The 18765-nt window shown below is 41.7% G+C and overlaps 1 protein-coding gene across 1 annotated transcript in view; it reads right to left on the bottom strand.

The window, feature by feature from the left end:
* Positions 1 to 18765, bottom strand: part of slc38a8a (solute carrier family 38 member 8a) — a 198493-nt gene that overhangs the window by 178951 nt on the left and 777 nt on the right. Inside the window, exons 2-5 of the mRNA XM_069528258.1 lie at positions 16630 to 16828; positions 16138 to 16294; positions 15642 to 15746; positions 14419 to 14476 (exon numbers count right to left, since the gene is read on the bottom strand). Of these exons, the coding sequence (XP_069384359.1) occupies positions 14419 to 14476; positions 15642 to 15746; positions 16138 to 16294; positions 16630 to 16828 (519 nt within the window). The remainder of the gene's footprint in view (positions 1 to 14418; positions 14477 to 15641; positions 15747 to 16137; positions 16295 to 16629; positions 16829 to 18765) is intronic.

Here is an 18765-nt window from a genome sequence, read left to right as displayed (position 1 = left end):
TCGGTGTGGTTGCGTGGCAGGCCACCCTTTATATATCATGAAATGCACAAGTCTCTAGGACTTTCAGAAAAAAAGTTATTCAAAAATATCTTGTACTTTTTTTTATAGATTTGGTGGTTCCACCATTTCCGAAGGTCGTAGATGTTCGGGGATGGTCCCAATGGATCGGGCATAGCCACATTAGTGGAGATGGAACCAACTTCCAAGTCTCTATGACCTTCAGAAAAAAAGTTATTGAAGAATATCTTGAACTCCTATAGGTTTTCATCCCTAACCCTAACCCTAATCACAACCAAAAAATCAAACACTAATCACAACCCTAACCCTACCCCTTCCAAAGGTCGTAGAAGCTCGGGGGTGGTACCAATGGATCGGGCATAGCCACATTAGTGGAGATGGAACCAACTTGCAAGTCTCTATGACCTACAGAAAAAAAGTTATTGAAGAATATCTTGATCTCCAATGGGTGTTCATCCCTAACCCTAATCACAACCCTAACCCTAACCCTAATTGCAACCCTAACCCATATTAGGGATTAATTGGAATAACTCCGCGCTGCTTGCTCGAAACGTGCTGAAATTCGGTGTGGTTGCGTGGCAGGCCACCCTTTATGAATCATGAAATGCACAAGTCTCTAGGACTTTCAGAAGAAAAGTTATTCAAAAATATCTTGTACTTTTTTTTATAGATTTGGTGGTTTCACCATTTCCGAAGGTCGTAGAACTTCGGGGATGGTCCCAATGGATCGGGCATAGCCACATTAGTGGAGATGGAACCAACTTCCAAGTCTCTATGACCTTCAGAAAAAAAGTTATTGAAGAATATCTTGAACTCCTATAGGTTTTCATCCCTAACCCTAACCCTAATCACAACCAAAAAATCAAACACTAATCACAACCCTAACCCTACCCCTTCCAAAGGTCGTAGAAGCTCGGGGGTGGTACCAATGGATCGGGCATAGCCACATTAGTGGAGATGGAACCAACTTCCAAGTCTCTATGACCTACAGAAAAAAAGTTATTGAAGAATATCTTGATCTCCAATGGGTATTCATCCCTAACCCTAACCCTACTAGCAACCCTAACCCTAACCCTAATCACAACCCTAACCCTAACCCTAATCACAACCCTAACCCTAATTGCAACCCTAACCCATATTAGGGATTAATTGGAATAACTCTGCGCTGCTTGCTCGAAACGTGCTGAAATTCGGTGTGGTTGCGTGGCAGGCCACCCTTTATGAATCATGAAATGCACAAGTCTCTAGGACTTTCAGAAGAAAAGTTATTCAAAAATATCTTGTACTTTTTTTTATAGATTTGGTGGTTTCACCATTTCCGAAGGTCGTAGAACTTCGGGGATGGTCCCAATGGATCGGGCATAGCCACATTAGTGGAGATGGAACCAACTTCCAAGTCTCTATGACCTTCAGAAAAAAAGTTATTGAAGAATATCTTGAACTCCTATAGGTTTTCATCCCTAACCCTAACCCTAATCACAACCAAAAAATCAAACACTAATCACAACCCTAACCCTACCCCTTCCAAAGGTCGTAGAAGCTCGGGGGTGGTACCAATGGATCGGGCATAGCCACATTAGTGGAGATGGAACCAACTTCCAAGTCTCTATGACCTACAGAAAAAAAGTTATTGAAGAATATCTTGAACTCCTATAGGTGTTCATCCCTAACCCTAACCCTATCCCTAACCCTAATAACAACCCTAACTCTAATCATAACCCTAACCCTAATTGCAACCCAACCCATATTCACCAAAGGGTGAATAACTCCGCGCTGCTTGCTTGAAACGTGCTGAAATTCGGTGTGGTTGTGTGGCAGGCCACCCTTTATTCATCATGAAATGCACAAGTCTCTAGGACTTTCAGAAAAAAAGTTATTCAAAAATATCTTCTACTTTTTTTTTGAGATTTGGTGGTTTCACAATTTCCGAAGGTCGTAGAAGCTCGGGGATGGTCCCAATGGATCGGGCATAGGCACATTAGTGGAGATGGAACCAACTTCCAAGTCTCTATGACCTTGAGAAAAAAAGTTATTGAAGAATATCTTGATCTCCAATAGGTTTTCATCCCTAACCCTAACCCTAATCACAACCAAAAAATCAAACACTAATCACAACCCTAACCCTACCCCTTCCAAAGGTCGTAGAAGCTCGGGGGTGGTACCAATGGATCGGGCATAGCCACATTAGTGGAGATGGAACCAACTTGCAAGTCTCTATGACCTACAGAAAAAAAGTTATTGAAGAATATCTTGATCTCCAATGGGTGTTCATCCCTAACCCTAATCACAACCCTAACCCTAATTGCAACCCTAACCCATATTAGGGATTAATTGGAATAACTCCGCGCTGCTTGCTCGAAACGTGCTGAAATTCGGTGTGGTTGCGTGGCAGGCCACCCTTTATGAATCATGAAATGCACAAGTCTCTAGGACTTTCAGAAGAAAAGTTATTCAAAAATATCTTGTACTTTTTTTTATAGATTTGGTGGTTTCACCATTTCCGAAGGTCGTAGAACTTCGGGGATGGTCCCAATGGATCGGGCATAGCCACATTAGTGGAGATGGAACCAACTTCCAAGTCTCTATGACCTTCAGAAAAAAAGTTATTGAAGAATATCTTGAACTCCTATAGGTTTTCATCCCTAACCCTAACCCTAATCACAACCAAAAAATCAAACACTAATCACAACCCTAACCCTACCCCTTCCAAAGGTCGTAGAAGCTCGGGGGTGGTACCAATGGATCGGGCATAGCCACATTAGTGGAGATGGAACCAACTTCCAAGTCTCTATGACCTACAGAAAAAAAGTTATTGAAGAATATCTTGATCTCCAATGGGTGTTCATCCCTAACCCTAACCCTAATAGCAACCCTAACCCTAACCCTAATCACAAACCTAACCCTAATTGCAACCCTAACCCATATTAGGGATTAATTGGAATAACTCTGTGCTGCTTGCTCGAAACGTGCTGAAATTCGGTGTGGTTGCGTGGCAGGCCACCCTTTATATATCATGAAATGCACAAGTCTCTAGGACTTTCAGAAAAAAAGTTATTCAAAAATATCTTGTACTTTTTTTTATAGATTTGGTGGTTCCACCATTTCCGAAGGTCGTAGATGTTCGGGGATGGTCCCAATGGATCGGGCATAGCCACATTAGTGGAGATGGAACCAACTTCCAAGTCTCTATGACCTTCAGAAAAAAAGTTATTGAAGAATATCTTGAACTCCTATAGGTTTTCATCCCTAACCCTAACCCTAATCACAACCAAAAAATCAAACACTAATCACAACCCTAACCCTACCCCTTCCAAAGGTCGTAGAAGCTCGGGGGTGGTACCAATGGATCGGGCATAGCCACATTAGTGGAGATGGAACCAACTTGCAAGTCTCTATGACCTACAGAAAAAAAGTTATTGAAGAATATCTTGATCTCCAATGGGTGTTCATCCCTAACCCTAATCACAACCCTAACCCTAACCCTAATTGCAACCCTAACCCATATTAGGGATTAATTGGAATAACTCCGCGCTGCTTGCTCGAAACGTGCTGAAATTCGGTGTGGTTGCGTGGCAGGCCACCCTTTATGAATCATGAAATGCACAAGTCTCTAGGACTTTCAGAAGAAAAGTTATTCAAAAATATCTTGTACTTTTTTTTATAGATTTGGTGGTTTCACCATTTCCGAAGGTCGTAGAACTTCGGGGATGGTCCCAATGGATCGGGCATAGCCACATTAGTGGAGATGGAACCAACTTCCAAGTCTCTATGACCTTCAGAAAAAAAGTTATTGAAGAATATCTTGAACTCCTATAGGTTTTCATCCCTAACCCTAACCCTAATCACAACCAAAAAATCAAACACTAATCACAACCCTAACCCTACCCCTTCCAAAGGTCGTAGAAGCTCGGGGGTGGTACCAATGGATCGGGCATAGCCACATTAGTGGAGATGGAACCAACTTCCAAGTCTCTATGACCTACAGAAAAAAAGTTATTGAAGAATATCTTGATCTCCAATGGGTATTCATCCCTAACCCTAACCCTACTAGCAACCCTAACCCTAACCCTAATCACAACCCTAACCCTAACCCTAATCACAACCCTAACCCTAATTGCAACCCTAACCCATATTAGGGATTAATTGGAATAACTCTGCGCTGCTTGCTCGAAACGTGCTGAAATTCGGTGTGGTTGCGTGGCAGGCCACCCTTTATGAATCATGAAATGCACAAGTCTCTAGGACTTTCAGAAGAAAAGTTATTCAAAAATATCTTGTACTTTTTTTTATAGATTTGGTGGTTTCACCATTTCCGAAGGTCGTAGAACTTCGGGGATGGTCCCAATGGATCGGGCATAGCCACATTAGTGGAGATGGAACCAACTTCCAAGTCTCTATGACCTTCAGAAAAAAAGTTATTGAAGAATATCTTGAACTCCTATAGGTTTTCATCCCTAACCCTAACCCTAATCACAACCAAAAAATCAAACACTAATCACAACCCTAACCCTACCCCTTCCAAAGGTCGTAGAAGCTCGGGGGTGGTACCAATGGATCGGGCATAGCCACATTAGTGGAGATGGAACCAACTTCCAAGTCTCTATGACCTACAGAAAAAAAGTTATTGAAGAATATCTTGAACTCCTATAGGTGTTCATCCCTAACCCTAACCCTATCCCTAACCCTAATAACAACCCTAACTCTAATCATAACCCTAACCCTAATTGCAACCCAACCCATATTCACCAAAGGGTGAATAACTCCGCGCTGCTTGCTTGAAACGTGCTGAAATTCGGTGTGGTTGTGTGGCAGGCCACCCTTTATTCATCATGAAATGCACAAGTCTCTAGGACTTTCAGAAAAAAAGTTATTCAAAAATATCTTCTACTTTTTTTTTGAGATTTGGTGGTTTCACAATTTCCGAAGGTCGTAGAAGCTCGGGGATGGTCCCAATGGATCGGGCATAGGCACATTAGTGGAGATGGAACCAACTTCCAAGTCTCTATGACCTTCAGAAAAAAAGTTATTGAAGAATATCTTGATCTCCAATAGGTTTTCATCCCTAACCCTAACCCTAATCACAACCAAAAAATCAAACACTAATCACAACCCTAACCCTACCCCTTCCAAAGGTCGTAGAAGCTCGGGGGTGGTACCAATGGATCGGGCATAGCCACATTAGTGGAGATGGAACCAACTTGCAAGTCTCTATGACCTACAGAAAAAAAGTTATTGAAGAATATCTTGATCTCCAATGGGTGTTCATCCCTAACCCTAATCACAACCCTAACCCTAATTGCAACCCTAACCCATATTAGGGATTAATTGGAATAACTCCGCGCTGCTTGCTCGAAACGTGCTGAAATTCGGTGTGGTTGCGTGGCAGGCCACCCTTTATGAATCATGAAATGCACAAGTCTCTAGGACTTTCAGAAGAAAAGTTATTCAAAAATATCTTGTACTTTTTTTTATAGATTTGGTGGTTTCACCATTTCCGAAGGTCGTAGAACTTCGGGGATGGTCCCAATGGATCGGGCATAGCCACATTAGTGGAGATGGAACCAACTTCCAAGTCTCTATGACCTTCAGAAAAAAAGTTATTGAAGAATATCTTGAACTCCTATAGGTTTTCATCCCTAACCCTAACCCTAATCACAACCAAAAAATCAAACACTAATCACAACCCTAACCCTACCCCTTCCAAAGGTCGTAGAAGCTCGGGGGTGGTACCAATGGATCGGGCATAGCCACATTAGTGGAGATGGAACCAACTTCCAAGTCTCTATGACCTACAGAAAAAAAGTTATTGAAGAATATCTTGATCTCCAATGGGTATTCATCCCTAACCCTAACCCTAATAGCAACCCTAACCCTAACCCTAATCACAACCCTAACCCTAACCCTAATTGCAACCCTAACCCATATTAGGGATTAATTGGAATAACTCCGCGCTGCTTGCTCGAAACGTGCTGAAATTCGGTGTGGTTGCGTGGCAGGCCACCCTTTATGAATCATGAAATGCACAAGTCTCTAGGACTTTCAGAAGAAAAGTTATTCAAAAATATCTTGTACTTTTTTTTATAGATTTGGTGGTTTCACCATTTCCGAAGGTCGTAGAACTTCGGGGATGGTCCCAATGGATCGGGCATAGCCACATTAGTGGAGATGGAACCAACTTCCAAGTCTCTATGACCTTCAGAAAAAAAGTTATTGAAGAATATCTTGAACTCCTATAGGTTTTCATCCCTAACCCTAACCCTAATCACAACCAAAAAATCAAACACTAATCACAACCCTAACCCTACCCCTTCCAAAGGTCGTAGAAGCTCGGGGGTGGTACCAATGGATCGGGCATAGCCACATTAGTGGAGATGGAACCAACTTGCAAGTCTCTATGACCTACAGAAAAAAAGTTATTGAAGAATATCTTGATCTCCAATGGGTGTTCATCCCTAACCCTAACCCTAATAGCAACCCTAACCCTAACCCTAATCACAAACCTAACCCTAATTGCAACCCTAACCCATATTAGGGATTAATTGGAATAACTCTGTGCTGCTTGCTCGAAACGTGCTGAAATTCGGTGTGGTTGCGTGGCAGGCCACCCTTTATATATCATGAAATGCACAAGTCTCTAGGACTTTCAGAAAAAAAGTTATTCAAAAATATCTTGTACTTTTTTTTATAGATTTGGTGGTTCCACCATTTCCGAAGGTCGTAGATGTTCGGGGATGGTCCCAATGGATCGGGCATAGCCACATTAGTGGTGATGGAACCAACTTCCAAGTCTCTATGACCTTCAGAAAAAAAGTTATTGAAGAATATCTTGAACTCCTATAGGTTTTCATCCCTAACCCTAACCCTAATCACAACCAAAAAATCAAACACTAATCACAACCCTAACCCTACCCCTTCCAAAGGTCGTAGAAGCTCGGGGGTGGTACCAATGGATCGGGCATAGCCACATTAGTGGAGATGGAACCAACTTGCAAGTCTCTATGACCTACAGAAAAAAAGTTATTGAAGAATATCTTGATCTCCAATGGGTGTTCATCCCTAACCCTAACCCTAATAGCAACCCTAACCCTAACCCTAATCACAACCCTAACCCTAACCCTAATTGCAACCCTAACCCATATTAGGGATTAATTGGAATGACTCCGCGCTGCTTGCTCGAAACGTGCTGAAATTCGGTGTGGTTGCGTGGCAGGCCACCCTTTATGAATCATGAAATGCACAAGTCTCTAGGACTTTCAGAAGAAAAGTTATTCAAAAATATCTTGTACTTTTTTTTATAGATTTGGTGGTTTCACCATTTCCGAAGGTCGTAGAACTTCGGGGATGGTCCCAATGGATCGGGCATAGCCACATTAGTGGAGATGGAACCAACTTCCAAGTCTCTATGACCTTCAGAAAAAAAGTTATTGAAGAATATCTTGAACTCCTATAGGTTTTCATCCCTAACCCTAACCCTAATCACAACCAAAAAATCAAACACTAATCACAACCCTAACCCTACCCCTTCCAAAGGTCGTAGAAGCTCGGGGGTGGTACCAATGGATCGGGCATAGCCACATTAGTGGAGATGGAACCAACTTCCAAGTCTCTATGACCTACAGAAAAAAAGTTATTGAAGAATATCTTGATCTCCAATGGGTATTCATCCCTAACCCTAACCCTACTAGCAACCCTAACCCTAACCCTAATCACAACCCTAACCCTAACCCTAATTGCAACCCTAACCCATATTAGGGATTAATTGGAATAACTCTGCGCTGCTTGCTCGAAACGTGCTGAAATTCGGTGTGGTTGCGTGGCAGGCCACCCTTTATAAATCATGAAATGCACAAGTCTCTAGGACTTTCAGAAAAAAAGTTATTCAAAAATATCTTGTACTTTTTTTTATAGATTTGGTGGTTTCACCATTTCCGAAGGTCGTAGATGTTCGGGGATGGTCCCAATGGATCGGGCATAGCCACATTAGTGGAGATGGAACCAACTTCCAAGTCTCTATGACCTTCAGAAAAAAAGTTATTGAAGAATATCTTGAACTCCTATAGGTTTTCATCCCTAACCCTAACCCTAATCACAACCAAAAAATCAAACACTAATCACAACCCTAACCCTACCCCTTCCAAAGGTCGTAGAAGCTCGGGGGTGGTACCAATGGATCGGGCATAGCCACATTAGTGGAGATGGAACCAACTTGCAAGTCTCTATGACCTACAGAAAAAAAGTTATTGAAGAATATCTTGATCTCCAATGGGTGTTCATCCCTAACCCTAACCCTAATAGCAACCCTAACCCTAACCCTAATCACAAACCTAACCCTAATTGCAACCCTAACCCATATTAGGGATTAATTGGAATAACTCTGTGCTGCTTGCTCGAAACGTGCTGAAATTCAGTGTGGTTGCGTGGCAGGCCACCCTTTATATATCATGAAATGCACAAGTCTCTAGGACTTTCAGAAAAAAAGTTATTCAAAAATATCTTGTACTTTTTTTTATAGATTTGGTGGTTCCACCATTTCCGAAGGTCGTAGATGTTCGGGGATGGTCCCAATGGATCGGGCATAGCCACATTAGTGGAGATGGAACCAACTTCCAAGTCTCTATGACCTTCAGAAAAAAAGTTATTGAAGAATATCTTGAACTCCTATAGGTTTTCATCCCTAACCCTAACCCTAATCACAACCAAAAAATCAAACACTAATCACAACCCTAACCCTACCCCTTCCAAAGGTCGTAGAAGCTCGGGGGTGGTACCAATGGATCGGGCATAGCCACATTAGTGGAGATGGAACCAACTTGCAAGTCTCTATGACCTACAGAAAAAAAGTTATTGAAGAATATCTTGATCTCCAATGGGTGTTCATCCCTAACCCTAATCACAACCCTAACCCTAACCCTAATTGCAACCCTAACCCATATTAGGGATTAATTGGAATAACTCCGCGCTGCTTGCTCGAAACGTGCTGAAATTCGGTGTGGTTGCGTGGCAGGCCACCCTTTATGAATCATGAAATGCACAAGTCTCTAGGACTTTCAGAAGAAAAGTTATTCAAAAATATCTTGTACTTTTTTTTATAGATTTGGTGGTTTCACCATTTCCGAAGGTCGTAGAACTTCGGGGATGGTCCCAATGGATCGGGCATAGCCACATTAGTGGAGATGGAACCAACTTCCAAGTCTCTATGACCTTCAGAAAAAAAGTTATTGAAGAATATCTTGAACTCCTATAGGTTTTCATCCCTAACCCTAACCCTAATCACAACCAAAAAATCAAACACTAATCACAACCCTAACCCTACCCCTTCCAAAGGTCGTAGAAGCTCGGGGGTGGTACCAATGGATCGGGCATAGCCACATTAGTGGAGATGGAACCAACTTCCAAGTCTCTATGACCTACAGAAAAAAAGTTATTGAAGAATATCTTGATCTCCAATGGGTATTCATCCCTAACCCTAACCCTACTAGCAACCCTAACCCTAACCCTAATCACAACCCTAACCCTAACCCTAATTGCAACCCTAACCCATATTAGGGATTAATTGGAATAACTCTGCGCTGCTTGCTCGAAACGTGCTGAAATTCGGTGTGGTTGCGTGGCAGGCCACCCTTTATAAATCATGAAATGCACAAGTCTCTAGGACTTTCAGAAAAAAAGTTATTCAAAAATATCTTGTACTTTTTTTTATAGATTTGGTGGTTTCACCATTTCCGAAGGTCGTAGATGTTCGGGGATGGTCCCAATGGATCGGGCATAGCCACATTAGTGGAGATGGAACCAACTTCCAAGTCTCTATGACCTTCAGAAAAAAAGTTATTGAAGAATATCTTGAACTCCTATAGGTTTTCATCCCTAACCCTAACCCTAATCACAACCAAAAAATCAAACACTAATCACAACCCTAACCCTACCCCTTCCAAAGGTCGTAGAAGCTCGGGGGTGGTACCAATGGATCGGGCATAGCCACATTAGTGGAGATGGAACCAACTTGCAAGTCTCTATGACCTACAGAAAAAAAGTTATTGAAGAATATCTTGATCTCCAATGGGTGTTCATCCCTAACCCTAACCCTAATAGCAACCCTAACCCTAACCCTAATCACAAACCTAACCCTAATTGCAACCCTAACCCATATTAGGGATTAATTGGAATAACTCTGTGCTGCTTGCTCGAAACGTGCTGAAATTCGGTGTGGTTGCGTGGCAGGCCACCCTTTATATATCATGAAATGCACAAGTCTCTAGGACTTTCAGAAAAAAAGTTATTCAAAAATATCTTGTACTTTTTTTTATAGATTTGGTGGTTCCACCATTTCCGAAGGTCGTAGATGTTCGGGGATGGTCCCAATGGATCGGGCATAGCCACATTAGTGGAGATGGAACCAACTTCCAAGTCTCTATGACCTTCAGAAAAAAAGTTATTGAAGAATATCTTGAACTCCTATAGGTTTTCATCCCTAACCCTAACCCTAATCACAACCAAAAAATCAAACACTAATCACAACCCTAACCCTACCCCTTCCAAAGGTCGTAGAAGCTCGGGGGTGGTACCAATGGATCGGGCATAGCCACATTAGTGGAGATGGAACCAACTTGCAAGTCTCTATGACCTACAGAAAAAAAGTTATTGAAGAATATCTTGATCTCCAATGGGTGTTCATCCCTAACCCTAATCACAACCCTAACCCTAACCCTAATTGCAACCCTAACCCATATTAGGGATTAATTGGAATAACTCCGCGCTGCTTGCTCGAAACGTGCTGAAATTCGGTGTGGTTGCGTGGCAGGCCACCCTTTATGAATCATGAAATGCACAAGTCTCTAGGACTTTCAGAAGAAAAGTTATTCAAAAATATCTTGTACTTTTTTTTATAGATTTGGTGGTTTCACCATTTCCGAAGGTCGTAGAACTTCGGGGATGGTCCCAATGGATCGGGCATAGCCACATTAGTGGAGATGGAACCAACTTCCAAGTCTCTATGACCTTCAGAAAAAAAGTTATTGAAGAATATCTTGAACTCCTATAGGTTTTCATCCCTAACCCTAACCCTAATCACAACCAAAAAATCAAACACTAATCACAACCCTAACCCTACCCCTTCCAAAGGTCGTAGAAGCTCGGGGGTGGTACCAATGGATCGGGCATAGCCACATTAGTGGAGATGGAACCAACTTCCAAGTCTCTATGACCTACAGAAAAAAAGTTATTGAAGAATATCTTGATCTCCAATGGGTATTCATCCCTAACCCTAACCCTACTAGCAACCCTAACCCTAACCCTAATCACAACCCTAACCCTAACCCTAATCACAACCCTAACCCTAATTGCAACCCTAACCCATATTAGGGATTAATTGGAATAACTCTGCGCTGCTTGCTCGAAACGTGCTGAAATTCGGTGTGGTTGCGTGGCAGGCCACCCTTTATGAATCATGAAATGCACAAGTCTCTAGGACTTTCAGAAGAAAAGTTATTCAAAAATATCTTGTACTTTTTTTTATAGATTTGGTGGTTTCACCATTTCCGAAGGTCGTAGAACTTCGGGGATGGTCCCAATGGATCGGGCATAGCCACATTAGTGGAGATGGAACCAACTTTCAAGTCTCTATGACCTTCAGAAAAAAAGTTATTGAAGAATATCTTGAACTCCTATAGGTTTTCATCCCTAACCCTAACCCTAATCACAACCAAAAAATCAAACACTAATCACAACCCTAACCCTACCCCTTCCAAAGGTCGTAGAAGCTCGGGGGTGGTACCAATGGATCGGGCATAGCCACATTAGTGGAGATGGAACCAACTTCCAAGTCTCTATGACCTACAGAAAAAAAGTTATTGAAGAATATCTTGATCTCCAATGGGTATTCATCCCTAACCCTAACCCTACTAGCAACCCTAACCCTAACCCTAATCACAACCCTAACCCTAACCCTAATCACAACCCTAACCCTAATTGCAACCCTAACCCATATTAGGGATTAATTGGAATAACTCTGCGCTGCTTGCTCGAAACGTGCTGAAATTCGGTGTGGTTGCGTGGCAGGCCACCCTTTATGAATCATGAAATGCACAAGTCTCTAGGACTTTCAGAAGAAAAGTTATTCAAAAATATCTTGTACTTTTTTTTATAGATTTGGTGGTTTCACCATTTCCGAAGGTCGTAGAACTTCGGGGATGGTCCCAATGGATCGGGCATAGCCACATTAGTGGAGATGGAACCAACTTTCAAGTCTCTATGACCTTCAGAAAAAAAGTTATTGAAGAATATCTTGAACTCCTATAGGTTTTCATCCCTAACCCTAACCCTAATCACAACCAAAAAATCAAACACTAATCACAACCCTAACCCTACCCCTTCCAAAGGTCGTAGAAGCTCGGGGGTGGTACCAATGGATCGGGCATAGCCACATTAGTGGAGATGGAACCAACTTCCAAGTCTCTATGACCTACAGAAAAAAAGTTATTGAAGAATATCTTGATCTCCAATGGGTATTCATCCCTAACCCTAACCCTACTAGCAACCCTAACCCTAACCCTAATCACAACCCTAACCCTAACCCTAATCACAACCCTAACCCTAATTGCAACCCTAACCCATATTAGGGATTAATTGGAATAACTCTGCGCTGCTTGCTCGAAACGTGCTGAAATTCGGTGTGGTTGCGTGGCAGGCCACCCTTTATGAATCATGAAATGCACAAGTCTCTAGGACTTTCAGAAGAAAAGTTATTCAAAAATATCTTGTACTTTTTTTTATAGATTTGGTGGTTTCACCATTTCCGAAGGTCGTAGAACTTCGGGGATGGTCCCAATGGATCGGGCATAGCCACATTAGTGGAGATGGAACCAACTTTCAAGTCTCTATGACCTTCAGAAAAAAAGTTATTGAAGAATATCTTGAACTCCTATAGGTTTTCATCCCTAACCCTAACCCTAATCACAACCAAAAAATCAAACACTAATCACAACCCTAACCCTACCCCTTCCAAAGGTCGTAGAAGCTCGGGGGTGGTACCAATGGATCGGGCATAGCCACATTAGTGGAGATGGAACCAACTTCCAAGTCTCTATGACCTACAGAAAAAAAGTTATTGAAGAATATCTTGAACTCCTATAGGTGTTCATCCCTAACCCTAACCCTATCCCTAACCCTAATAACAACCCTAACTCTAATCATAACCCTAACCCTAATTGCAACCCAACCCATATTCACCAAAGGGTGAATAACTCCGCGCTGCTTGCTTGAAACGTGCTGAAATTCGGTGTGGTTGTGTGGCAGGCCACCCTTTATTCATCATGAAATGCACAAGTCTCTAGGACTTTCAGAAAAAAAGTTATTCAAAAATATCTTCTACTTTTTTTTTGAGATTTGGTGGTTTCACAATTTCCGAAGGTCGTAGAAGCTCGGGGATGGTCCCAATGGATCGGGCATAGGCACATTAGTGGAGATGGAACCAACTTCCAAGTCTCTATGACCTTGAGAAAAAAAGTTATTGAAGAATATCTTGATCTCCAATAGGTTTTCATCCCTAACCCTAACCCTAATCACAACCAAAAAATCAAACACTAATCAAAACCCTAACCCTACCCCTTCCAAAGGTCGTAGAAGCTCGGGGGTGGTACCAATGGATCGGGCATAGCCACATTAGTGGAGATGGAACCAACTTCCAAGTCTCTATGACCTTCAGAAAAAAAGTTATTGAAGAATATCTTGATCTCCCATAGGTTTTCATCCCTAACCCTAATCACAACCCTAACCACAACTCTAACCCTAACCCTAATTGCAACCCAACCCATATTCACCATAGGGTGAATCCAAAAAAGTTCATCCAAAATATCTTGTAATTGAAATGAAGAATCAGTCATTTCCTGCCAACCATTTGTACATGATAGTATACTGGACAATGAAACAATACCAGTGATTATTAGATCATTTTCAACAATAGCAAAAGAGGAAAGGTCCAATATATACGTATATTGATTTATTTCTTTTGCATTGTGAGCGAACAACACAATTGATCAACATTAAATGTGAATGTAAAATTTAAAACCTTCACTCAGGAGCAAAATTCAGTTGTTAAACTGAAAATAAATACAAATGTGACATTTATTGTAAAAAATATCGATGTTGACCGATATTAAGATAAAATATTGTCCAGCCCAAGAACAAATTTAAGTGTACTTTCAAACATGAAATTCCATTTAAGTCTGATTATTTTGGAGCAAAGGCAGAAATCTCAGAGACGGATCTGACAACTTAACGAAGCAAGAGGAGAATGAGATAATAAGATAGTGATGCCATGACTTTTCTCCTGACTGGCCTCAGTTACGTATGTTCACCAGGTCTCGAACGTTCCTATGTGAAAACAGAACATGTTGCTTCACTCACTTGGAAGCCGAAGCAGATGGTGGGTATGACGCTGAACATGGAGGCCCAGGAGCTGATCCTGCACAGACACGAGGAGACACACACCGCAGTCATTCTCCCAGGTTCACAAATGCCACAAGAAAAAAACGCTGTTATTAGGGCACCATCCATAATGTCGTGGCATTTAGAGTCACTTTAGCACAGCGTTCATCTGTCAGTCACATGCACGAGGGCTGACAAGTGCGAGGTGGGTCATTCAGAGCGAGAGAGAGGACCGAGGTTTGATCTACAGCGTCTGTCCTGGCGGCCGGGATTCACTGCAGATTTATGGACGAGACTCACGACGGCCATATTTCCTAAAAGCAACCTCATAACAAGGACTGGCTCGATTGAGTGATTTATGACACAGAAAAAACAAAAGATGACCTGAAAGTTAAAAAACTACTTTTTAAAAAGACACAAAATCCTATTTACACTGTTCAGTGTTTTATTATTGCTTCACTTTTATCCAGACAACTGAGGTTTTCACTTTGCGTCTGTCAGGAACATTTACTCACAGCAAACGTCTTTTATTTATAAGAAAGGTTTCTTTGGTCTGTGAGAAAGAATTTTACAGGAATCTGTTAAAACCAGGAAATAACATGAGAACATTTAGATGAATAGTTTGATATTATCATAAATGATAATTGAGAGCCAAACAGCTATAATCCAGATGTATGTCCGGTCCCAAACCTTTCAAAAACGAATAACAGTTGATAAAATGATTATCAATTATGGATTATTTAAATGTTCAGCTGACATTGGCTTAAAGAATTTGTCTTCCTCGTAAAAATTAAAAACCACAATTCCTGTTTGCAGCTTCATATTGATTTCAATCTTTTTCTAAATCTCTACAAGAAGAAGAATATTTCCCACGACATCTATTTTAAACGTATACATCGAAAAAGCATATATGCGGGTATATTTAATATTTTTAGAATAGTGCGGCTAACATGAGAACAATACAGTTTATAAAACAGGTGAAGGAGTGAAAACACGTGAAATAACACTGATAATTCACTGAGCTGTTGATGGAGCGAATCTGCCGTCAGACACAACAACTCTCAAGACCAATTCTGACTTCATGAGCAGTCGTGACCAGTGAAACGAACACACTGTTTGGAGCCCTGGACTCCTTCATTTGTACAAGTACACACGTACACACACACACACACACACACACACACACACACAGGTGTACGTACCCGCTGCTGTAGAGAGGGGTGATGTGAACCAGACCAGAAGGCATGGTGTGGTATTTGACGATGATGGCTACAGTCAGGTAGGTCGCAGCCAGAGTGCCCAGACCACTGAGAGAGAGGACAGAGACAAATCCTCTGCTTCAGACAGAAACCAGACAAACGCTGTGTCCTTAAAAAACACTGTGACAGAAAACTGAGCAGAATCAACAACATACTGAACGTTTTAAAAGCTTGGACGGTACCGATGGGAGGAAAGTCTGTTCAGATGAGAAAAAGGTTTTGTGGTCGTAGAACCATAATAATTTATCTTCATATGGGGAACCAAGGAAGTTTAATGGGAATCTGCCTAATTATGGAATCACACGTGTAAAATTCACATTTTGGACTGCAGGTGGTGCTAGTTTTTCCTCATCTTAGTCAAGGGGTAAAGGTTCAGTGTGTAGAATTTAGTGGCAGAATGTCCATGTGTGTAGACATGCAGTGTAGTTTTAAACCTGACCTGATGTATTTCTGGATGCTGATCTCTTTGGGGATGGACAGCGGGAGGATGAGGAGGACGCAGAGCATCACCAGAGCAAAGCGCTGGTCTGTGTAGAAGTGGTGCGGTAAGTCTGACTCGGGCAAACCAGTTATCAGCTCATACATGGAGCCGCACACTGAAAGACACACAAACAACAAACACCATCAGGTAAATCAAAATTTAGTGCAGGAAGTAAATAAATGTAAACTGACTTGTGTATAAAGATGGAAGACATGACAGCTCCCTGAAAATGAAGCCAAATTATCTTGATCGCCTCCTAGTGGGTGTCTGCAAAAACTAAAACGTTCCATCAATTAAATTTGGTCATAATTTCAATTATAGAAACAGCTGAGTGGGGCTCGCAAAAAAAACTTTCAATGTTATTGAATAAAGTTAATCCTAATGATGAAGCTGCATAAGATTTGCCATAAAAAGTACTGAAGCTGTATCTGGTGTTTGTCTTGAACTCACATTTCTCCAGCTGGTCGTCCACGATGACCAGAAAAGCCACAGAGATCATGAAAAGGTTGAAGACAAAGCAGATCTCACACAGTTGACCGATGGCCGGGCCGCACACCTCCTTCACCACTGCCTGGTACGTGCACTGGCCGCTGATGGAGGAGGAGTAGCCCAGGATGATGAGACCACTGATCAGGAAGACGAGGGAAACCTGAGCGGAGGAAGAAGAGAGAAGCTCACAGATACAGATGATGCAGTTTAAGGTAAGAACTCACGTCTGTGAGGAAAAACCCTGAGGCTTTGACTTTATCGCTTTAAAGTTTTTTTAAGATTTTTAAAGATTTTCTCTCCACTGCCGCCAAGTGTTTGTTGTTGGAACTGTTGGATATCTCTCTTTATGACCTCCGGCACAGAGGTTCAATGTTTTCACTGCTGTTTGCATCTTGGTGGAATTATGCAAAAACCCCTTACCTGATTTTTTTATACCTGGGCTCAAGAAGAACCCGTAAACTTTTGGTGCAGATTTAATTAAAGGGGTGGATGAAGGATTCTTTTGTACACTTTCTAGAACATTGTACGGCAGAGCGTTAGCCTTGGTGGAGGTATGTGCCCTTTGAGTGCCCTTCTAGCTATTCTAAGGTCTTGTTATAGAATGTCTGGATTGATGAGTCATTTGTGGCTTTAATTCAGTTTGACAAGTGTGTTTGATTAAATTAACGAAGAACTGTTGTGAATGGACCTAATGACGGTGAGGGAAACAAGGCAGGTGAAGGGAAACTATCTGAAAAGTGTTGCTGGAGGAGTATATAATAAAAGTGAATTTACAGTAAATATCTTTTCTTCCTGATGCTCTGGAAAACCTGAGACGAGGGAGCGGATACAGATGAATCAACAACAGTAAGTTAATCCTATGATCGTGGTTTTTCTTATGTTTCCCACAACTGTCATAATAAACAGAACATAATAAAAAAGGGATCAGGACGACTGTCGTGAACCTTCCTGAACTTTCCAGTCAAAACTTTCAAACCCTATTAAACCTTTACGTTGGAGCAGAGGTGCGACGCGCAGATATCCCCATGAACCGGGAGGAAACCTCTGTATCGCTGATGTGTCCGGATTAACGTCAGTGTCGTCTGAGGTGAGACGCTGATAATGAGCAGTGATTTACTGTCGTCCAGAGAAACAAGTGGCAGATGAAAAGTTCAGTGACAGTGAGAAAAACAGCTACAGACAGATGTACAAATGACAGCAATTGTAAAAATTTACTTTAACACAGCTACAGGAAGTGTGACGCAGAGAAAATAGACGAGACCCCACTCTCTAGAAGAGCAGTGCCCCCTAATGGCCAGACAAAATCAATAAAGCTTCAGAATCAGAAGAAATATTTTTTTTAAATGTCAGATTACTATTTCCAGAAATCTCTTTCTGTCTGTATGTGGCTGGAATATCTCAGGAACCGTTCATGTGATCAGCTTCACACTTGACGTGCGTGTTGTTCAGAGCCCAATGAAGTGCAGTGTTGAATTTGGATTCGTTCAACACTGATTAACTTTGAACCAACAGGTGAACGTCTCTCTCTGGTGCAGCAGCAGCTCAATCACTGCAGGTCAGATTTACAGTTTCGAAAAGAAAAGCCACAACGAGCGTCAACGAGAAAACAACCCATTCCAAACAGCTTCACCTACCTGTAGCGGTTAAAGAGGAAAAAACAAACAGTTCTCTGATTCAAGATGAGATGATTCACTACTAATGTTTTGATTTTACATTAATCTTTGAAATCAAACGTGACAGTGAATCAACGAGGGCGTCAAATCAAACAGCCAAAGAACAAGCTGTGAGAAAACGAGTCTGTCCGACCTGACAGTTAAAGTGAGGACGTGGGCGACGCACGTCATAACACATTCAAACCGCATTTAGTCAAAAGTCTGCAGGAAGACAAATGATGAGCAAGGACACACAAACACAACAAAGACACAAAGAGTTGAAGAGGAGGAACAGATAATGGAAACTATTTCTACTGCGAGGTGATTTATCCAAAAATACAAGAGGGACATAAAGAAGGATTTATACTTTATTCACAAAACAGGATAATGTGGTTTTGTGCTGAGGACAAGTTTTTAAATAATGTGGAGTGAAGAATTTCTCCCC

The sequence above is a fragment of the Paralichthys olivaceus genome, chromosome 7 (assembly GCF_024713975.1).
Source record: "Paralichthys olivaceus isolate ysfri-2021 chromosome 7, ASM2471397v2, whole genome shotgun sequence".
NCBI classification, from domain to species: Eukaryota; Metazoa; Chordata; class Actinopteri; order Pleuronectiformes; family Paralichthyidae; genus Paralichthys; species Paralichthys olivaceus.
This window is presented reverse-complemented; position numbering and strand designations above follow the sequence as displayed.